Consider the following 22,135-nt stretch of genomic DNA (forward strand, 5'->3'; position numbering starts at 1 on the left):
GGGGGGCGCATTGTGGAACCTGGCCTTGGGGCGGCAGGGAGAGCAAATCCGGCCCTGTCTTTAAATAATTACCTTGTGGGGACTGAGTCTGTCTGCTCCAATTTTGATAAATTCCCCTCACTGAGTTGAGCTGTCAGATTAACTTGAAGATGAACTCCAGCAAATATAAAAGGCACAAATTAATGCAGCTCTTTATTAATCATACTATACATCCTTACATCATCACTACATCATCACTGTGTTAGGATGGCTATTTTAATTTGCCAATAGCAGACTGGGTATTGAAACCCCACCCACTGAGGAGAGGAGCAGACCTGAGAAAGAAAGTTGTCTTCTCAGTTCTGCTCATTTGCTTAGTTGGAGGGTGCAATAGCCAGCCTGCTATGGGCTTTTGCAATTTGAAATAGACAGGAGGGGGCACCGTTAGGGGGATGAGTGGTCGAGGCTGCGCCCTAAGCAGCAGTGCACCCTAGGCAGCTGCCTAGTTTGCCTAGTGGAAGCACCGGCCCTGTATGCACTATTTTTCGTAATGCATGGCAACACAGTACTGTGCATTGTGGTACACTGTGTTAGGATGTTTTAAAGTTCTAGCTTCCTGCAGAATCAGCTAGTCCCTGAGCACTGGTCCTGATATCCTGTTTTAGGGAGGCTTATTTCCCTTCTAGATGGACAGCTGCCAGAGACTGTTCTATCTCTTTTGATCTTTTATTCAACAGGAAGTTTAGGGAGGCCAATCTGAGAGAGTTGGAAACATGATCACGGTATGTGTTTGGGCAAAAATTTAAAGAAACCCTTTGCTGAGCAATGTATATTTGCTTGATCTCCCCTCAACAGCTCTTAGCAACCTAGGACCCTCTGGTCAGCATCCTGTTCAGCTCCTGGCAACCAGTGACATCAGTGAGCTGGAGCCACCGGTGTCGCTGACCAGAGCGCTGTTAGCGTGCACCACCAGCACCCCATCAAACTCCCCACAGAAGTGACCACCAGTACCACCCTAACCCGCTGCCTCAGGCAGCAATTATGCTATAGATACACACTCTATAATCTTAATGACAATGCATAGTGATAACTATAAATACACAATGATTCATTCAGATTTCCTGACCATTGTGGCATATGGCAGACTGATGGTAAGCATTCCTTAAATGCATAATCTTTTCCCAAAAAAAAAAAAATGCACACACATTAATAAAAGAAAAATGTGCAAATGTGTTTTTTTTTGCTCTTGAGCCTGCAAAGCATTGCAACCACAACTAGTGGATAATAAGTGCACTGCACTGCACAAGCTTCTGCAGCCTATTTCTCCGACCCACGGTGAGGTGCAGACTTTCAGTTACAGGATGGTAGCGAGTATCAATGGGCTACAAGTGGAGTAACGCCACCGCACTTGTATTTCATTGAGTCAGTTATACAGTCTGTCAAAATTCAATTCTATATTTAGGGCCCATTCACATGCTGATCAGGAGGTCTGAATGGAGCAAGGAGTTAATAGTAATTGTCCAAATGCGCCTGATAATTATCCTGATACCGGAACTTCCGGTATCAGGAAGCCGGGTGGCAAGTCATTACACGTCGCCCAGCTTCCTGATTGGCTGGGAAGCTGGCTCAATGCTTAGTCACCAGAATAGGCTTCCTGATTGGTTGGGAAGCTGGCCAATCAGGAAGCCAGGGTACCAGGTCATTACCCGCCCCCAGGATTCCTGATTGGCCAGAAAGCTGGTTCCATGCTCCCTGGTCCCCTACTAATCATGAAGCCGGGTAGCAAGTCATTACACGCTGCCTGGTTTCCCAGGTAATCAGGAAGCTGGGTGGCAAATCATTACACGTTGCGCGGCTTCCTTAATGGGACTTCTGTTAGCGTCGAGTACCGAAAAAAAAATATCAGTACTCATACTCGATACAAAAAAAACGGTATTGGTGCATCCCTAATTAGCATTTAGTGTGGTTATGTGGAGGTGCAGTGATGATGTATATGTGTGCACATTTTCATGACTCACATTGCAGGCTTTCTTCATTTTTTATTAACTTTTTATTAGGCCTAAATCCCACAAATTCAAAACTCAGTCAGACACCGGAGTCGGATTGTAAAGCAGGCTGTAAACAGCTGCCCCCCTCCCAGTGATTGTGTGTAACACAATCACTAAACACCAGCCCTGCATTTACACAATACACTGTCTAGGGGGGTGCCACTATGATGAATTCTTATGAATGGGGGGTGGAGAGCTCAGAGAGAGCTCAGTTGTAATATACACAGATTTCTAGCAGACTACAGAGGCAGTAATTTCCATTAGGTGATAAAGAGGAAAGGTAACAAAAAAACGTAGGTTTCTGTGTTCATATACAGCAACTGCATTTGCCTGCTTCATGTAAACTCGGTGTACATTGCTGGCACATGTGCTTTAAGTCATTCTCTGTTAAAAGGTAGACTCACATATGGTATGTAATTCTATTTTCAGCACACTCTTCATTATTTAAAAATGAGGCTTCTACTCTTAAGAAAACATCCCTCAATGGTACTGCAGCTGTCAACTCTTTTACTGAAAGTCAATAGCACTGACCTCCACTGCCCCTGCATCTGCTCTCCTTTTGCCACAGGGTCCTGACTACCTCCTTTCTGCACACTGCATTGGGAAATACGTTGGTGCACAGGGAAGTGACCCAGGGGTCTCAGGAGCAGGTGCTGAAGTACTATTGGAAATGGTCAACAATATATTTTAGAAAGAAGTCAACGCTGCAAGCAATTTTGCTAATTTTAGGATAGTTAAGGGTTACTTCAAGCACATCTAACATTATGTATACTGAATTCTTAAAATAATTGGACAGCTGATATGGATTACATATAGTGGTTTCTCATTTTTGTCACTGATGTGAACACAAGGGAAAGCTATGGATATGTCTAGAAACTCTGAGACATTTTCAGCTTCCTATGAGACCGTGTCTACTTAATGAAAGCTTTGCCATAAATCTTTTTCATTGTATGCTAAATAGAGAAATGTAACATCCAATCTCTTAAGACAACAAAGGTTAATTTGAATTATATTTTTTTTCTGGGTACTCGCTGTCAGACGTAATAAGTACATTCAGCAATCTTTTGCAAATATTAAATACAGGCAGTTTCCAGATAAAGACAAATATGTATTTTCTTCAACACAATGTGGTTATTCTACACGTAGATTAAAAGTACAGAGAATGCTGAGAAATTCTGCATACGTCAACATGGCTCAGATAATGATGGTAATGATTTCCCATGGATCTTTGGATAATGTAAACTTTCATGAATGTTGTTGCATTTTCTCCCAGCAGACTTACAGCAGACACACACAACACAAAACAAGCCATCAATTATTATGCCTATCACGGTTCTTATCTATTTCATGTGATAGTAATACAATATATACAAAACATTATGGCAAAGCTCTTGCTCACATTGTATATGCACATCACTAACCCACACACAATCTGATTTTGTGTCTATGGGAGGTAGCCAAAACCCACTGTTTAAGGGAACAACGAGGCAGGTTAGAAAACCTAACATCAGGAGTCTTATTGATTTCTGTCGGTAACTTTACATCACAGCTCTCTTCAACCCCTTACTAAATAAGACATTCTTCTGGGATCCACGGTTCTATTTTGCCATTGCTTCAAAAGAGTGCTAATGCAAGTCTATGTTGCAAATTTAGAAAGAGGACCTCAAATACAGATATACCAGTTGGGATCCTGTGTAATATAACCTGCATCAGGGATCTACTTCAGGTCCCCAAGCAATGCTGGACAAGAAATAAAATGTAGCCCTAGTATTTTTTCTTCCAAGGGATCTGTAATTCTGCACAGCCAAAGTCTACTTGTAGTTGAGCCAAAGAAAACTCCAAACGTCTTAAGAACCCAAAGTCAAGTAGTGACAACAAAAACGCAGCCAATGTGTTTCAAGGAGGGGTGGCGGGGCATAAAAGCCTCATTTTTTTTACAGTGCGATGCACCGATTCTATGTGCCCTAGAGGTGACTGGTGTTATACAGTTGCATCTAGTATGAACAGCCTTTATCCTGTTTCATTGCGCTGCACTGATTCTATGTGCCCTAAAGGTGACTGGTGTTATAAAGTTGCATCTAGTGTGAAAGGCCTTTAACCCATTTCATTGTGCAGCACTGATTCTACGTGCCATAGAGGTGACTGGTGTTATACAGTTCCATCTAGTGTGAACGGCCTTTAATCTGTTCCATTGAATCAACTGTTGTTACCACAATATTAGTTGTTGATTGCACTTGGGCACAGAAGTTAAAAAACAATGTGGCAGAGCAATAGTATTCATCTGTTTCAAATTGGGAAAAGTAGTGCAGTTGGCAGCTTAAAAGTGTTTTATAATATTTCATATAATTGTTTGCACCTTAGATAAAGTTTGCAATGTTAAATTTGACTTTGGCTATCTGAATTAGGTATATGTAGTTGTAGCACATAACGCAAGCTGCTTGAACACAAGTAGAACAGCAGAGACCACATCTGTGTCTTCAACATCCTAAGCTCAAAGTGTATATCAATATCATGGTAGTCCATCTGTTGTCTGCACGGCCTTGAGATTGCATAAACCTGTTTATGGTTCGTATTGTCAAACTGTCATGCATATGAATATATACAAAGTCACAACAGTTAATAAAATACAGTTAAATCATAGTCCAAATCACTGCATGTGTGGATAAAATCTTCCAAACGCAAAGTAAACATTACATTTGCTATAAAACATCAGAAACAACAAGCTGCCTTTGAAGGATAATATTCATGTAGTGTTTTGATGTACTAACACCAAAATTAGAAATTAAGTTGAAACAAACTAACCAAAAAAAACCCCCAATGGACATGTCAATCACTGAATTGTGAATTGCTATTATGTGTGTGGTGTTTAAATTGGATATAAAGTAGAAACAGAGCTGTATGTAACACAATGTTCTGTAATACTCTGATAATACATGGCCTTTGTGACGTTGTGATAACCTGTGGCCTTAAAGAGGATAAGGAAGAATAAATCCTGGATTTAGCACAACACTGAGAATGCAGCTAAAGCCTTCTGGGTAAAACAAAAAAAATCTACAGTACAAATCCAACTCCCTTGTATGTATATTCATGTTAATTTTTTTTAAGAGATGGCAATTACAATTATCATACGGCAATCCCCCACTCCCTCCAAATTGTAAGGGCCAAAATCGCCTCTGGCTTCTGAGCAGATCACTATAGTGACACAGCTATAGAATAATGACAATTTGCTGTTCTCTGTGTCCCCATTCATCCAGATTTGCATCACCGGAGATAGTGTTTAGCCACAGATCTTTTATTTAAAGGCGGAACTCACCCCTTTATGTCCACGCTATTGACTTTGACCTGTTCCTAAGGTGCATGGGTATTGAGTTCCACTTTACATTATTAAAGAAGAATTCCAGTGATCCAGCCTTAGGCGTGTAATGACTGAAATAGGCACCATTAGTACGTGCCGTACTATAAAAATATTTGTGGACCATAGACCAAAACAATGTTTTTTTTTTTAATGTTTGCCATGCCAGACTAACAATCAGTTTTCCCAAATACATTTCTGTGTATTACTGTAGGAATACTCCTCCATGGAAAATATTGATAAGATGGACTTGCCTCAATTTAAAAATATCAACTATAGTAGGGTAATACACACCTTTTTTCTTTAATGTAAAATTATAGTAAACTTGTGCTTTAGCTAAAAAATGTAAATGAAGGCTGGTTGGGAATACGGTGCCCTCAATGTGATAATTTACCCTTTGTAAGTGCTGTCAGAAACAGTCAACTTCCTATACAAATACCACAAGTGTTATGCTGGTGCTTGCATGGTGCCCACAGCAGCCTTGGTTTACATTGTTGCTCTACAAGCACAGGTCTCCTTTGACTGTGATCTGTACCAATGGTGAGAATTTTGGTGGTACTTTGGTACCTGTAGTTCCAAATAGGCCAAGACCTTCAGATTTAAAGGCAAAGACGGAGTATATTTCAGCAACTCTGAGATGCTGCTAAGAAATATTCACAAAGCAGACATAACTATTTGTATTACATAAACAGGTAACTTCAGCAGACTGAAGAACAACATTTGATGTTGAACAGGAACTTACTAGGCAGTGCTAAAAAAACCCTGAAAGAACAGAAAAAAGGAAAAAAAATGTAAGGAGGTCAGCTATCTACCACTTTGAAATTGCTTATGAGGATGGAATAGTCAGACTGACTGATGGACGTCCCAGTGAAGCAGATTAATGGCTGCACCAGGTGCCACTTAGCCGAGCTGAAACTGCAGCTCAGCATTCTAAGCTGTCAGCATTCTTCTTTGTGGGAAATAGACATCTTATTCTAGACTTTAAAGATCAGACTGCTAGGAATCAGCAGGGATGATTGCATGAAAGAGAATAAAATGGCCATTGAGAAATGTAGTTATTTGCGAAGCAGTACCAAGCAGAAGACACATACCTATTTTTACATCTTGACAACATCAATCTAGATAGCTATGCTATAACAGTGACTGAGTATTTAAAATTATACAAGACAGCTAATAATAAGCAAAATAGAGGATAGACAGATTTTCATTCCATCAATACTACTATATATGCCATTACATATTATTAAATTAGTGTTGCATCATCTTAGGAGCAGTGGCTTGTTAGGAAAGTCTTCGGTCATATGTCTTTTTTGCTTCTATGGGGTTTAAAAACTGCTACTATTCCTGGTCGCTGTAAAACCATAGGTTGCTCTACTTTTGGCCTTGAAATAAAGGAGCATGATGATAAGTACAAGTAATCACCCAAATACTCAGTATCAACCATAAACACCGATACTAATGTTTAGTGCATTCTTAATGCTAATCACTTACAAAGGTGGAAATGGACTTTAAGCCAAAATATTTTGTTTTAGATTTGGATTAGTTTAGTAGAGAAGTGTAAACCCCCCTGTCTTTTTATTTTCTCCCTGGGTCCTGTTGAGATATTTTCCTTCACCTCCTGTCCTTGAGCCACAACAGGAAAAGGGGGAAATACATCTCCAAAGTAAGAGGAAATTAGGGCTGCAACAACTAATCGACATAATCGATTATAATCGATTATTGAAAAAGTTGTCAACTTTTTCAATAATCGATTAATCGGCTTCTGATTGGTTGGCCCAGTTCACGGCTCCACACACCCTGCTCGCCACACCTCCTCCCCACCTCACGCTCGCCGCTGCCAGACCTAACCCTATTAGACTGTTATTAACAGAAAAGGCATGTCCGTTGGGAGATTTCCCCTCACCTCCCGTTTGATGACAGCCATTTGGTTTTCCCATCACTTTCTAAGTGATCACCAAGACAAGTTAGACAGGTTGAATCGCCTTTGCCGGGACAGCAGGATGTACTGTAAATGTAATGGGGGCAATTTATCAAAACTGGAGCAGACAGATTTTGGAGCAGTTGCCCATAGCAACCAATCAGCTTATCTCTTCAGTTTACTCAGATTTGAAAACAAGATAGAATCTGATTGGTTGACATGCACTGCTGCTCCAGATTTTGGCTGCTCCAGTTTTGATACATTTCCCTTAATGTGTTTAGTACATTTAACTCTGTGCTTTCTGAGATTCTGCTCTCCAAAAACTGTGGTGTGAGAACATTGATGTTGTTAACTCACTTGTTGTGCTTATGGTCAATGTTTTCTCTGCTCCTGGTCCTTTCTTTTATATCATACTATTTGCTGCAAACGGCACCCCCATAGACTTCCACTGACTGCGCAGTGACTGATTGCATTAGTGGAATAACGGCAGGAAGTAGAGAGCACATGAACCAGAAGCACTGAGCTAATGATTGAGCTGTGATCCCAGCACAGCATTTGGAGAGCTGAATCTCTGAAGGGACAGCTTGGACGCGTGTACCTAACACATCACACTTTACTTCCTGCTTCCCTTTCCAATTTACTCCCTGAAGCTTTCCTTTAAGTTTTTTTCCACATTTTCAATTTAATTTTTAGTTATAATTAGTTATCGAAAACCACAAACAACTTATTGATTTTGCTAAATTATTATTCCCTGTGTTTTGTTGTGTGACAATCATTGGAGATTCTGGCAGCTTTGTAAACCGGCAAAACTATTGAAACTGATACTCATTATGTAAAAGGAGGATGCAGATATCCATTCTGACCTTTTAAATGTAAAACATTTTTCACAGATATGTACTTCTGAAATGAAATTGTGCTTTTAGTGCATTACTAGTATAGACAAACAGTAAACAGTGCTTACAACGATCTTCTCTAACTAATGGTTCAATATAACTAGGAACATCTGGAGATTATGTTATAAGCAAGTATGAAAAATGCATTATTCATTTTTTCACTAGAGTTTCAGAACATCTGTTGATATACTTAGCAGAATATGTCCCAGATTGCCACATTTTTATTTATGCAGTAGTCTATGTTATAAAACAAGGAGGACAAAAATAGCATACATAGCATAAGTATTGGGAAAACAAAAATCTTACACGTGTTAATTGATACGGTGGTTGAATTGACTTTTCTGAAAATCCAAGACAGTAAGCCTGAGCTTATTTTAGTGCTATACAGTAAACTCTTCTGGTAAGAACTCTAAAGACAAGCTACTGAAGTTTGAACACTACAATAAGGACTTCAACTCCAGGGTTTATATTCCATTTGAGTTTACGTTTTAATATCAAAGCACTTTGAGTTCCCTATAGCACACAAAAACACCTTGACTTATTGCAGAGCTGAACAAATCCCACAATGAAAGAAAAGCTCCCAAGTGACTTGGTATTTTAAGTATTTTACATGCAGGTTCATTGACTGCTGTTCCAACTACCGCTCATAGTAGAAACTAGAATTCCCCATTTAATGCAGTTCCATTAGCTGCCACTAGATGGCGCCCAGTAGAAATGGGGTTATCTCTGTTACTGAACACTAGAAGTGATGAGCCAGTTCTCCCCAGTCCAATCAATACTGTGAACGCCAACCAACCCCCCACCCCCCCCAATCCAGCGCAGTCAGTTTCGGCAGACTCATTCGCCACCCTGCACCCACATATCACAAAGGGGAGGGGAATGCCCCACCACAACTGCTGCCACTGATTAGGACCGTGAGAGGGGTGGTGGTCCAGTTTTGAGTGGCCTTGGATAAACTAAGGCGAACTTTGGAGCGCAGCAAGCTCAAGCTTATCACTACTGAACAATTCCAAAACAATAAATTAGTATGGCAGACTAGAAAAAAGAAGTGTCTATAAGAAAAAGGGAGTGAGAGTTTATGAGTCAGTACTGTGAGAGAGCATATGTGTCTGTACTGTGAGATTGAGTGTATATGGGTCAGTACTGTGAGAGTGAGAGAGCATATGGGTCAGTACTGTGAGAGTGAGAGCATAAAGGTCAGTAACGTTTTCAGCAGGACAGAAAGGAATGGAAATGCTAAATTTGACAATGTCGCCAGAACAGGAATAGAGGGAAATCTTTAAATGTGGACTCCTGTTCCGTTGGGGACACCTATTCCAGTGACCACTGCTTAAAATAGAGAGCTGCGTTCTTACTTCCTGTTGTGCCTCCTGGTCAGGATATAAAGGAAAACAGCTCCAATGAGACATAGACAACAAACAAAGTTGACAGGATTTTAATGATATATTACTCTATCCAAACTAGACATAAAATCGTTGTGCCGCCCCAATAGAATAATCGTTTAACGAAAACTATATATAGTGAATTATGTTGCCTACCATTGCTGACCTCCCTGAACATGCTAATTCTCATGCTGTCACACTGATTTTCTGGGTTTTGTACTTTGTCATAAGGCTAGAACAATTGCGCAGATCAGGTGCCCTGACTTCAACACAACTTTCCTGATTTCCATGCTTGCAAATAAAAAAAAATATGGTGACTCGTGAAGTATTGAATCTATAAACAGCCAGGTGACTAGTATTTTTAAAAGGTGGTCAACCATGACAGTCTCCATTTTTCTTCAGTACAGGTTTCCTTTAAATGGGATTTTTTCTTAGTTTGTGGATAAGTACTGGAAATTGTCCATCCGTGACCATACACGAGACCATACACGAAGTACCTGCTTAATATGCAGATTGTCTTTTCTTCATTGGTAAATTTCTACATATGTATTTGCACAACTTCGGCACCAAAGGATTATCCTAATCCATAGTGCAAAGCTGGATTGGTTTTCATAATGCTTTGCATTGCTGGATTTATAGTGTTCCCGTGGTCCCGTGGTCAAAATTGCTCTTTAGCATTTCTCTGTTGCTCGTAAACATGCTTTGCATACCAGGAACATGTTTAAAGAATCAGCTGAAGTACCTTTGAAAATGACTAATTGCAAATGGAGGCCAACCTTAGCACCAGAAATCAGTGATCAACTTCCAAATAGTGTTGTAAACAAAACTGTAAATCTGTATCAAACTCAAAAGCATGAAATATTTTTCACGGTTTTAAGTTTGTGTATCTTTTTACCTTATTTTTAAGAGCTCATTCACACCAGCACCATTGGACTGTTGCCCAGCACAGTCCCAATGCAAGAGCAAAGCAGTTTGCCTTATGTACTGCTGCTTCAGTTCACACCTGTATGCTAAAAAAAACAAGACATGTAGCATTTTTTGCAATGCATTCCGACCCACTACAACACATCATCATGGGCTGTAACAGGTGTTAAGAAAGAGAAAAAAAAAGAATTGTAGTGCATTTTGACAATGCATTACAACACATGTAAAAACGCACACCAACACGCAAGCATTATGTGCATCGTAATGTGCATGCTCTGGTGTGAGTGAGATCTTTGTGAGGGTTAGGAATTTAAGAATTGTCTGCTGTTTAAAATTACACATATAACCAATATTTCCTCAGTGTTCACTTGCATTGTGAGCCATGCAGTTGCATTTTGTATATTCATTCTGTTTATAAAAAAAGAAACTTTCACAAGTTGCAAAATGCTCCAAAGATTGCCTCACTTTACAATTTTTCAGACAATTTCTGTTGTGATGAAGGCAACCTTTCAGCAACACTTTGTGTCATTTCACAGAGTTGATAAAAAGTGTAGGTGGTAGGTTGCATTCATCTGATCGGTTATTTTTTCAATCAACATTGGTTGACATTGCCTAAAATATGCAATGTGTGTGGTCAGCATAACACCCGCTTTACCGCTTCCTAATTCCCTTACCTGTAACCATTTTTTTTAATAATTCAAAATGAACTGTGTCTTCACTGCTTGTATGCATGTGTCAGCAACTGAAAAAGTAAATAGATTAGCAATAGTGATAAGCATTTTTAGAAGGAAGTCAGCATATTAATCCTCTTATAGGAATCTGAAAGGAAAGCGCCCCCCCATCTTGCAGGCTTATTGTCTTCATGTTGATATGACAAGGGCCTTGTCCCCCTATCTGATGCCCCAAAAGGGATGTGGGAGTCTGCATGGGAGTAATCAGAATCTGGAAGTCCACTTTAGAATAAGGGGGGTTCCCAGTTATCTGCCTCCCAGGTGAATGTTTGGGGTACATAGTATCCCTCGTTACTAGGGATGCTCATATACTAGTGCTGATACTTGGCATTTTCACAAGAACTACCAGGGTTGCAGCGGTTGCAGCTGGGACCTGCCTCTGGCACTCCACCGCTGTCCTGAAATCATTAATCTGTATTGTTTTAGAAAAACTGTCACATGACAATAAACAAAAAGGTAACAGTAATTGGTATCTGAATATTGGTACTTGGTCTGGAAAAAATGGTATCGGTGCACCCTTAATATACTGTATGTGTGTGTGTGTGTGTGTGTGTGTGTGTGTGTGTGTATATATATATATATATATATATACACAAAAATATATATATACACTAAACTATATATACATATACATTAAAACAGGGTGCACAAATCCCAGGAGCCCCGTAGTCAATGCTCCTTAAAAATGACAGCTGCTTCCTAAAGTAGCTGGGATAGTATCTGTACTTGTATCAAGTGCGGTACTTGGTATCTGTGCATCCCTACTGGGTTGTTACTCATTCACCCAAAACTGAACAAGACAATAAAATCACCCACACCATGAAATAAGTCTATCTGTAGGCTATCTGTATGTATTTGTATATATGTATTGGGATGAGAATAGGAAATCAATGGGGCTGGACGAGTAATGTCATTCCTAGATGGATGTTATTTATTGTATGGTTGTATAAATGTGTCTTAATATGTGTTGACGAAAACAATAAAATAAAATATTTGAAAGAAATAAGTCTTTTATTAAAATATTCATGTCAATCATGTCCACCAGCGATGTAGATCAAGTAAATCAAAGTGAGCACCACTCGATGATGTTGACCTGCCGCTACAATGACCCGCTGGTCAACAATGCTGCCCTGCCACTATTCCTGTTCTAAATGTAAACAAGCCAGCAGGGATCTTGAGTGACAAATATATTCATAATGATATTTGGTCAATGACCTCATCTAGGATCCCAGCCAGGGATCTGTCCTGTCAGTTTAACGGTGGCAGTGCTACCGCCACTAAGTGACAGACATCCAGCAGATGTTTGGCTACAAACAGCAGCCAGAGGTTTGTGTGCCCGTTTGCTAAACTGCCAATATGTTGGCCTTGAATCTCTTTCCTGGTAATGCATATACTAAGGTTTCATTTTTAGACAAGACGAGCATTTCTACAACATTTTCATGTTCAGATGTTTTTGTAAAAATTCTGTTTAAAATGACCTTAAAAACTATACGTGTCATGAGTCATAAACAAATAAACTTGACTTTTCTGAACTAGACCCTTCAGCTCAAATGTAAATTGGGTTTTCTTAGATTTAACACAGTCCATTGATTTTATGCGAACGATATATTTTGCCAAGGGCTCTGTCAGAAATCGTAGAAATAATTTAATGCTTGCTGACCATGGATTCAATTAACTAATAAGCAAGTTTATATAGGTTTTCATAGCAAATCACTTTGGACTAGGACTGAAGCTTTGTTTAATGCAGTCTTTGTCATACTGACTTAGCTCACCTTGAGGGCATGAAATGAAATCACATTATAGTAATGCCATGGCGTCTTGCTATTTAGGCTCGGCGTATCTTGTATTTTGTATGTGACTACCGCCTCCTTCCAAATGATATTTTGTGCAAGTATATTGTTATCCCTTTTAATATATTAAAAGCAAAGCTGTGTGTCTCCGTTATTTGCAAATTGCTGTGTTGTGTTTGACAGTAGTGTTGAACAGCATTTTTGAAATTAATTTTAAAGGACCTATGCACATAAAATGGATTGCCCTGCTTTAGTTTGGCCAAGGTAGCTCAAGTTCTTTTCTAGGTTTTAAAAATGTTTCTGGAACTAATGGGTAAATCTCATTTACTATTACTGAATGAAAGTACATGCTTATATAAAGCAACAGAAGGGATATTCCTAGCCCCAAACAAATCAGGCAGATGCCCATGGTGCTTTTAAGCCGAGAGCACTAGATTTAAATGGGGTTTGGAGGGGGGCTGCAGCACTTAGTGATTTGTGTTTATTTATAGCTCCCAACTCTCCCTTATTTAGAGGTATAGTCCCTTTTCTGGAATCAAATATCAATAGTCACCATTGCTGTATGACACGACAGGCTAATGTCATGAAGACAGATGTTCCTAGTCCCCGACAAGCTAGGCACTTGCCTGTGGTGCGGCAAACCTGAGGGCACTAGATTTTGAGGAGGCCTACATGCACTGTTTAACTATTGAAATTGTTTATATGGCGCTAAATTTTCCATCTAGTCTTCAAAATCATTTATATTCCAACATAGGCACAGTGTAATGGGAAAGTAGCGTTGAAAAAGGTTAAAAAAAAAACACCAGTGTTTTTAACTGATCATTTCTTGGGAGGTGTGGCAAGGGAGTGTTACCTATATCAAAAAGTTGAGGTGTATATGTATAATGGTCGTTCAGTGGACTTTTTTTGTTGGTGCAATGTCCCAGCCCCCTTAGCAAATCGCGGATTATAGCGACCGCAATCACAAATAACGTCACTTACTCGCTGTTGCTTTTAAATACAGTGCAACACCTGGGAGAAAATTGGGGCACATTGTTGGACATATCTAAAAATATATTTCTTCATTTCACATGTTAGGTGCATATGGTTGTGAAATGATAAATATAGTTTGGTTTGGGTTTCTGGCAAACTACAGTATGTTTGCTTAGCGTATAGCTTTGTTCTAAGTAGTATATTGTGTCTGGTATACTAAATATGATGCTTTGTGTTGAACTTGCTTGGCTGCCTGTTTCCTTGTTTACACTCCACTGTCTGAGTTCTAGTGTACATGAGATTATAGGAGCCTGATATTTGGAAATGTAAGATTAATAATAATAAAACAAGCCCACCCTCCCCAACTTTCACGTTGCCAAAATCTTCTCTCTTGCTGGCCACTCCTGCACAATAACCACCTTAAACAGAGCTGTACTTATACAGTAGCCAAGCTAAGAGTATGGCCCTGTTCAAGTGGAACTAAAACCTATCCCTTTCAGCCTCTAGTTGGATTGCAGTTGCCATGGTGCTGCACATGTGATTAGATATGACACCAGCCACTTAAGGGTTTAAAAGTTCTGTTGAGGTCTGAAATTAGCACTGGCAGCATTGACAGTGAGCATGCCTTAAGTGTAGGTTCACACCATTTTCTGGACCAGATCTGGAACACAGTGCATTGCATTTTGTCGTGTTTTTACTGTGATTTTGCCACGTTCCAGAGCTGGGGTTTTTTTTAGCCTAAAATGGGCTTTCAGGCGTGTTCCAGTGCGTTTGCATGTGTTTTTGATGCGTTTCCAGTGCATTCCACACCAGACAAAATTAGACGTGCAGTATTATTCTGGTCTGGTCTGGAACAGACTGTGCTGGTATGGACGGAGGCCAGAAATAGCATAGGTATACAATAGGATGCATTTGGGGTCCGGAAACGGTCTGGTCCGGAGATTACGTAGATATGGTGTGAATGGGCCCTAAAAGTAACTGTTATAATTGTTGGTTAAAGTTTCTCTTTAATGGGCAAGTGTGGCTAGCACAGGAAAGATTTTGGCAACAAGGCTGTAAACACGAAATCAGGCTGCCACCATCAGGAATAGTTTAGCAGGTACCCGGATGGGGGAGTCTAACTTAAATAAGGAAAGGAAGGGTGTGCAGATAGGGTTTTTTTTTTTAATAGATTGAGTTTTCTTCTAGGCCACATTTAGGTACTTAGGCTAATTCAACTTGAAAAAATATTTATTATTTAATGACTACATAACTGCATCCAGTTATTTTTTTATATATACGATTGCAGCTTTCATTATATATTATTCCTACTTTATTTTGAAAGGGCCTGATTATATTTTGCAAACAAAAATTGAGCACATCAGTTATAATAACAAAAGCTATGCATACCTAGACTGATTTTGATTCTTGAAGCTTCAGTAGTGGGTGGCTGGTGATATTTAATGCCTTCTTAATATGCCACTAACAGAACACAGCTGGGATACTTAGGATTTTATACTTTAATCAGCTTTTAGTGCATAGTATGATACAGCCATCAAATTAATACAAAGCTATTTTTTTTAAATCTGTGCAGTTAAGCATACCGATTACTAATTACATAAAAATAAATTTTGCTTCTAAAGTGTTACTGACTTTATAGCATGGATTTAAGAAAAGTGTGCTAAAGAGTCCTCCTTTTTTAATTTACTTAACTTCTTGGTAACAATTAATTAAAAATAAATGGCAAACAAAAAAGAGCATCCAGCTCTTTATTTAGAGCTGCATGGCTGTTACCATGGCAATGGGAAGGGCTTCTACACATGTATTATTTCTGGGAACGTTCGTGGCATTGGTAAAATACTCATTGCTCATATCAACTGTGTATGTGGCTCCTGAGGAATATTCTGTCTGTCTGTTATACAAAATCTGACTTGCATTAAGGCCACACTCAATACAGACAGCTAAATACACTGCTGAGTTATATACATGTGAATTGAATTACCTGCATCTGTTCCACTGATCTTGTGATGCAGCACAGTATAGCCTGGTCCCATATTCCCTACAACTAAAATGTAATCACCTTAAAGCAAACCTGTACATTGCCTATTCAAGACAACGCAACTCCTCCCAGCATGTGTAGGTGGAATCCACTTTCATGATTTATAAAAAACAGTGGCATTGTTTCAGCAAAACTGGCCTGTTTTAAAGACCTCCATGGTGAACGAGGAACAGGACTAACCATTTCAGAGTTCCACTAAAAAGACAGCACATAGCAAAATATGGCTGTCTATAAACAATATATGTATATGTGTGTGTATATCTATATATATATATATATACAGATATATATATATATAAATATATATGGGGTGCTATTGAGGTTCCAGGTGTACATGGCACAATAAATCAGTTAGAAGCCTGTGGTTACTGGCCCACAGAAAAACCTGGTGTCAGGAAAGGGAATGCATTTTTAACAGCGAGATGTCCAAAATAAGTCATGGCAGGCAATCTTCTATTATGTAGACCTTGAATTGTTGTGTCTGGAGTTCAGCTTTGAGTAATACACAATAACTTGCATTATCTGTCCGGTAATCTGATTTGGTGCTGTTGTATACAAATGGCTTTTGAATGCTGCCTGCCCACCTAATAGATGAAAGATATGTGTAAAAGGATAAAGTGTACTCTGTCATTCAATAAATGAAGGCTTTTCATTTTGTCCAGCCTTTGTTACATTTTTTCCAATTCCTGCCTTAAAAAAAACCTTTCTCACATTGCTCCATTTTCTGTATTTTACAGTCAGTAGATACAAAAATAGAAAACAAATAAGAGAAAACAAATTTGAGGCAAATGCAAAAAGCTGTGGTTACCTTCAGCGAAAACATTGTCTCAAAGATCATTCTAATGATATGCACATCTTGGCTTTTTCTAGAGCCTGTCTGTCCTACTGCCCAAAGCCACCAATCCTATTAAAGGACCAATAGGAAGTCGAACTTGACTTTTACAGGAAAGGTTGAGATTTGCATGTCATTTCAAATGCCTCTGGATCTACAAGTAGCTTGTAATAAAGGTAACCTCTTTTTTCGAATCTTTTATCATAAGCCATCATGGGCAGGGCCCTCCTTACCATCCTGTCTTGAATTGTGTTGTGATTGTAATGTCTTCCTTAGATTGTAAAGCGCTGCGCAAATTGTTGGCGCTATACAAATCCTGATCATCCTTTATTGGCCAAGTTTCATACAGGTTTACTTTATAAATGAGTTCTCATAGCAGGGAGACATCTTTTTCCTTATGTGGTTTCCCTCTTTTTCCCACCTCTATACATTTGTGACTAAATTCAGCAAATTACAGTAAGTTTATGGAGGAGTGTGTGTAGGGGATGTTGAGAGGAGCCAGACGAATCCCTATAGCTCAAGAAACATGAGAACCTCTCTTTATTCTCCTGTTTGTTGGTCTGCACAGTAACAAAAACTAGATGTGAATATTAAATTAGAACTGAAGACAAAACTTTTTTTGGGGTTTGGATAGAGTGGAGCACTAGACCACTAGCATTAGACCACTATCATCTAATCAGTAATAACACATCTCAAAACAAGCCATCATTTATCTCTGTATCTATAAGCATTGTAAAGAAATAATTTTCACATTCACAACACAGGCATATAGAGACGTGTATCAATTAGTGATGCTGCTAAACAGAAGCAGTGAGACAGATTGTGCAACAGTTTTACTATAAGGTTACAGCTTGAGTCGTAAATTCTTCCACCAGTTGCTCTAAAGTCGCACTGCAACTAAATGAATCCTGACCATGACCACTTCTTAATTATTTGACGGTTTAGAGTGAGTATGTGTTGCTATGCAATGTTTATTATAATTTAACGAAGACACATTTAATTAAGAAGCTGCAAATGTCACCTGTCCTAATGCAGGGATGATAGCTGAGGGAGTGGTTTTATACTCTATTGATACAAATTCTGTTTGATTCTTTCTGTAGGTGATGCAAGTCGTCAGAGAACAGATCATGAGAGCACTCACAAACAAGCCGAGTTCTTTGGACCAGTTTAAAAGCAGACTTCAAAACCTCAGCTATACCGAGATCTTGAAAATCCGTCAGTCAGAAAGAATGAACCAGGAAGATTTTCAGTCCCGTCCAATCCTGTAAGTACTGTGTCTGTAAAAGAAGAGCATCTATTAATTCCTTCACTGCTGATGCTTTCACAGCCAACAGAAATACGTTTGCTGTTAGAAACTACTTTAAAGCTTAACTCCTCCAAATCATTTTGAATAGAGTGGAGAAGAGTTAAAATTTCTGTCTGTAACCCCATTGGGAGAGTGCATCTCGCTACCTGTGCCTATGACACCTAATCTATAAATTAGGGGGGCATCGGGGCATAAGGGCACAGGCAGTAATAAAAAGTGATAACTGTATATATACAGTACATTATATACAATTTAGAAATGGCCATGCTGTCTTTGGTCCAGGGATCTAATACCGTTAGGTAAATATTTGCCTGGATTTATATATTCTTTGTGCGTCAGTTGGCTTTTTCCTTCGTGCTGTTAGAATAATCACCTTCTGTTCAAAGTGATCATTGTGTCTTTGTACTTGTGTGACTATATAGATGAGCTAACCTAAAACTGAACTGCAGGCAGACAGCTAAATATGCAGATAATAAGCATGTATGAGACCTGTTTACACTGACAAAGAATTTCTGAAATTTACACAGCCTTGCTAAAAAAAAATCACAATCTTAACAGAAAACTCCACTTTAAAAAGTTTTTTTAAAAATCATGAAAAAAAAGAATATAGCATATATGATTGCTACACAAGCTATTTTGTAATTTACAGGATTATTCACAAAAGGGTGAAGAGTTTGTAGTAGGCAGGAGAAGTGAACAATCTAGGACAAGATAGCTGAACTGGAAAGTGAGCTGAATTGGAGATTTTTCCAGTTCAGCTATGTTGTCCTAGATTGTTCACTTCTCCTGCCTTCTCCAAACTCTTCAACCTTTTGTGAATAACCCTGTTAATGTTAAAATTACCTTTCCATTTAAAAGAGTAGCCTCTGTACTTTTCTAAAACTGTCAAAACAATTCAATGCAATATGGTGACCTGGAGGAGTTCCGTATACAGTAAGTGTATAGAATGCCCCCAGAACCAGAAATATAATTTTCTGCTTCTGTGATTGACTGATTTTAACAGACATCTGCACTAAGACACGGGTACAATTTTAGGCATCCCTTGCCATAGGACTTTCAGTTTTGGTGACAATGGTGAGATACTCCCCAAGGCCTCGTTCATACCAGCCTGATTGTGGCCGGAACGCACTGGATCGCATTGCGGCCTGCTCAGTTTGTTGTGGGGCAGGAGGGGGCGTGGCGGTGCTTTGATGTGGATGGCACCGCAATGCGATCGGCCGCACAGAAACGCAAGGCACATCAATACCTGCGGTCCGGTCAGAAAAAATATATAATTTTGATACAGGAGTCACTATCAGCATTTTTGATAAAAAGAAAAGGACAAGGCTTTTTAACTGTCACTCATGCTTTTCCGATAACACAGGAAGAGCCATTCTCCCAGTTAATGTTGGAGCTCTCAGTTTGACACCTGGGTCCTGTTTTTTGTATCAGAAGTGGCGCGCTCTTGTGCTGATGTAATCAGAAGGGTTAGGCTGTCAGTTTGCCAGACTAGTTCCACTCTGTCTGCAGAGGTCTGCTCAGTGTGTCAGAGGCTAGTGTCAGCACTCCAGATACCGAATATGTATGTGTGTGTGTATAAATAGGAGCTTTTATGGATGAATTTGAGAAGACATTTATCTTCCCCTAATAATTGTTTGTGTGACACTGCATAAGATGCAAGCGCTACGTAGATTATAGTTTTATTTATTGTGAAGGAGTGACATTTTATCAACAATTCCATAAAAAAAAATAATCTGTGCAATATATCTATTTAATTGAATATGACAATTAATTATACACAAATTCCATTTTTTGACACACTGGTCTATTTAGAGGCGTTTGAGTACAGATATTTATTCAAAGCCCACTGATAACAATCAGTTGCTTCAATATAGCAGGTTTTATCCTCCTTATGTATTCAAATCAGTGGAACCAGTCAGTTACTTTGTGTCAAAAAAATAGGAGTGAGCCAGTGAGGCATAAGTTACACATTGAGGAGATGATTGAGAAATGTAGACAGAGAAAACATCCCCCTGAGTTATTAGAAAATGAGAGAAAACTAGCTGATCTTGAATCATGTGGGAGTGATGATAGAAGAAAAAAGTGAAATTTCTAAACATTTATTTGTCAATACAATATAATTCAAGTAGCAAACAAGTATTCAATTTAATATATAAACATTGGCATGTTCTCTCTGAGGCTTATCCTCAATTTCTGGATTTTTTTGTTTGCCTTGTTACAGGCATTTAGATGGGAAAAGGTCTAAGAAATTGATTGGTGAGTTTGAAACTCAAGACCACAGTAAAACATACACAATCACCTATTTTGCAAATCAATTCCATGTTTATATTGTAGACAGTGTGCTTTGATGAAGAAAGGCCCTGAGTTTGTACATCCTGTACCGAGATTGAGTTATATGATAACTAGACATTTTACATGTCAGTCATCATTTGTAATTTAGGCGCTTAGTTTTCCCTGTAAACGCATTTATTTGGTGAAACCTCACAGATGGGTGAGAATTCAATCAGCACTGATGCACTATTATAAAAAGAGGTTATGGTTAGGCTGAGGAAGGGGATAGGCTTCCCCAAAACGTGTTCCTTTTCCAGTACCTTGTTCGATCACACAGGGCAGATTGCATTACCAGAGGGATGAAAAGGAAACAGAAAACTTGCGCTCCAGCTTTGGTGTGCACTCCATCTACTGGACCTCTGGCTCCTGACTAACCCCATAGCTTTATCTTCTGAGGGACCCCATCCTGGCAGTTTTGCAGGCAATCAGGGTGATTTTCTTACATATGTCTTCTTAAACAAGTTTTACAATTGTGAGGGCATACATTGTATTTATTTTTATAGAGACTTGCTACCCTATGCCAATGTGCTTGTTTGCTTGTGTGTGTTACAAAAAGATCCCCAACTTTTCCAGTGTCTGAGCACATTGTGAGTTTAACCATTCTGAAACTGATTTGACGTTCCACACCTGAGGAGCGAAGAAGTTAAGCTTTTGATGTTGAAAAAACATGAGGTGTGATGGATGAATAGATTAGGGACATTGGATCCTCTGGGTTTAAACCAAGATTATAATTTGTATTTATACTTGTAACCATCGAGCAGTGATCAGAAAAAAGGAGGATTATATTGCCAGACTGAGTTATGACTTATGTATACATAATTATGATTGTTTCCATTCTCTTGACTGTAAGTTATTGTCTTGGTTTGAAAATAATGGTGGAGGATGTTATGCTGTTGTAGGAATTGATATTGGTGAACACAATCACAATGAATTATCATGACTCTGAGTAGTTGTAATTGGTAATCTGTGAAAGTGATCATTGCGGTCATGATCAGCTCTTAAACTTTGCCTTTTGAATGTCATATAATGGTCTGGTATCACACTGGCTGAAAGACTGTCCAGGTGGGAGTTGTCCATCCAATGTAATGGACGTGAGCCTTTTTAAAAAATGATTATTTTATATAACAGGTGTGTGCCGCCATTTATGGGAAGTAACTTCCTGTTTTTAATGTATTTAAACCACATAATAATTGATGTAACCTTTTTACCTGATGAAGGACAGGGACAGTCAAATAGCAGGTACTGGTGTGTGTGTGTTGGTTTTTATGCCAAGGGTGTACTTACATTTCTTGATCATACAGTACAGGACTTCCCAGTAAAATATGTTTCATGGAGTACGGTACAAGACACAGGCAGAAACAGAGGAGACTGGGTAATATTCAGGTATCATTAGGTGATTGGACAATAGCCAGCGCTGTGAGGAACCGCATATTACCCCTCCCCTATTTTCTTGATCATACAGTACAGTACAGATTCATAGATGACTGGGATATACACAAGCAGCGCTCTAAGGGCAGGGAAACACAGCAAACAAAACCGCCCACAATCCCATAATAGAAAAACAAGGGGTTAACCCCAACTCGTATATCAGCCTGTAGCACCTTACAGGCAAAACTCTAATCAACAGAGGCACGATATT

At 39.1% G+C, this 22,135-nt stretch overlaps 1 protein-coding gene across 7 annotated transcripts in view; it reads left to right on the forward strand.

The window, feature by feature from the left end:
- The window catches only part of ELMO1 (engulfment and cell motility 1), a 276,466-nt gene that overhangs the window by 215,733 nt on the left and 38,598 nt on the right, over positions 1-22,135 (forward strand). For all 7 annotated transcript variants that reach the window (XM_018562953.1, XM_018562949.1, XM_018562950.1 and 4 more), the window contains one exon: positions 17,960-18,123. In XM_018562953.1, coding sequence (XP_018418455.1) covers positions 17,960-18,123 — 164 coding nt within the window. The remainder of the gene's footprint in view (positions 1-17,959; positions 18,124-22,135) is intronic.

This window comes from Nanorana parkeri, unplaced genomic scaffold (genome assembly GCF_000935625.1).
Source record: "Nanorana parkeri isolate BGI_ZX_2015 unplaced genomic scaffold, ASM93562v1 scaffold616, whole genome shotgun sequence".
Lineage (NCBI taxonomy): Eukaryota > Metazoa > Chordata > Amphibia > Anura > Dicroglossidae > Nanorana > Nanorana parkeri.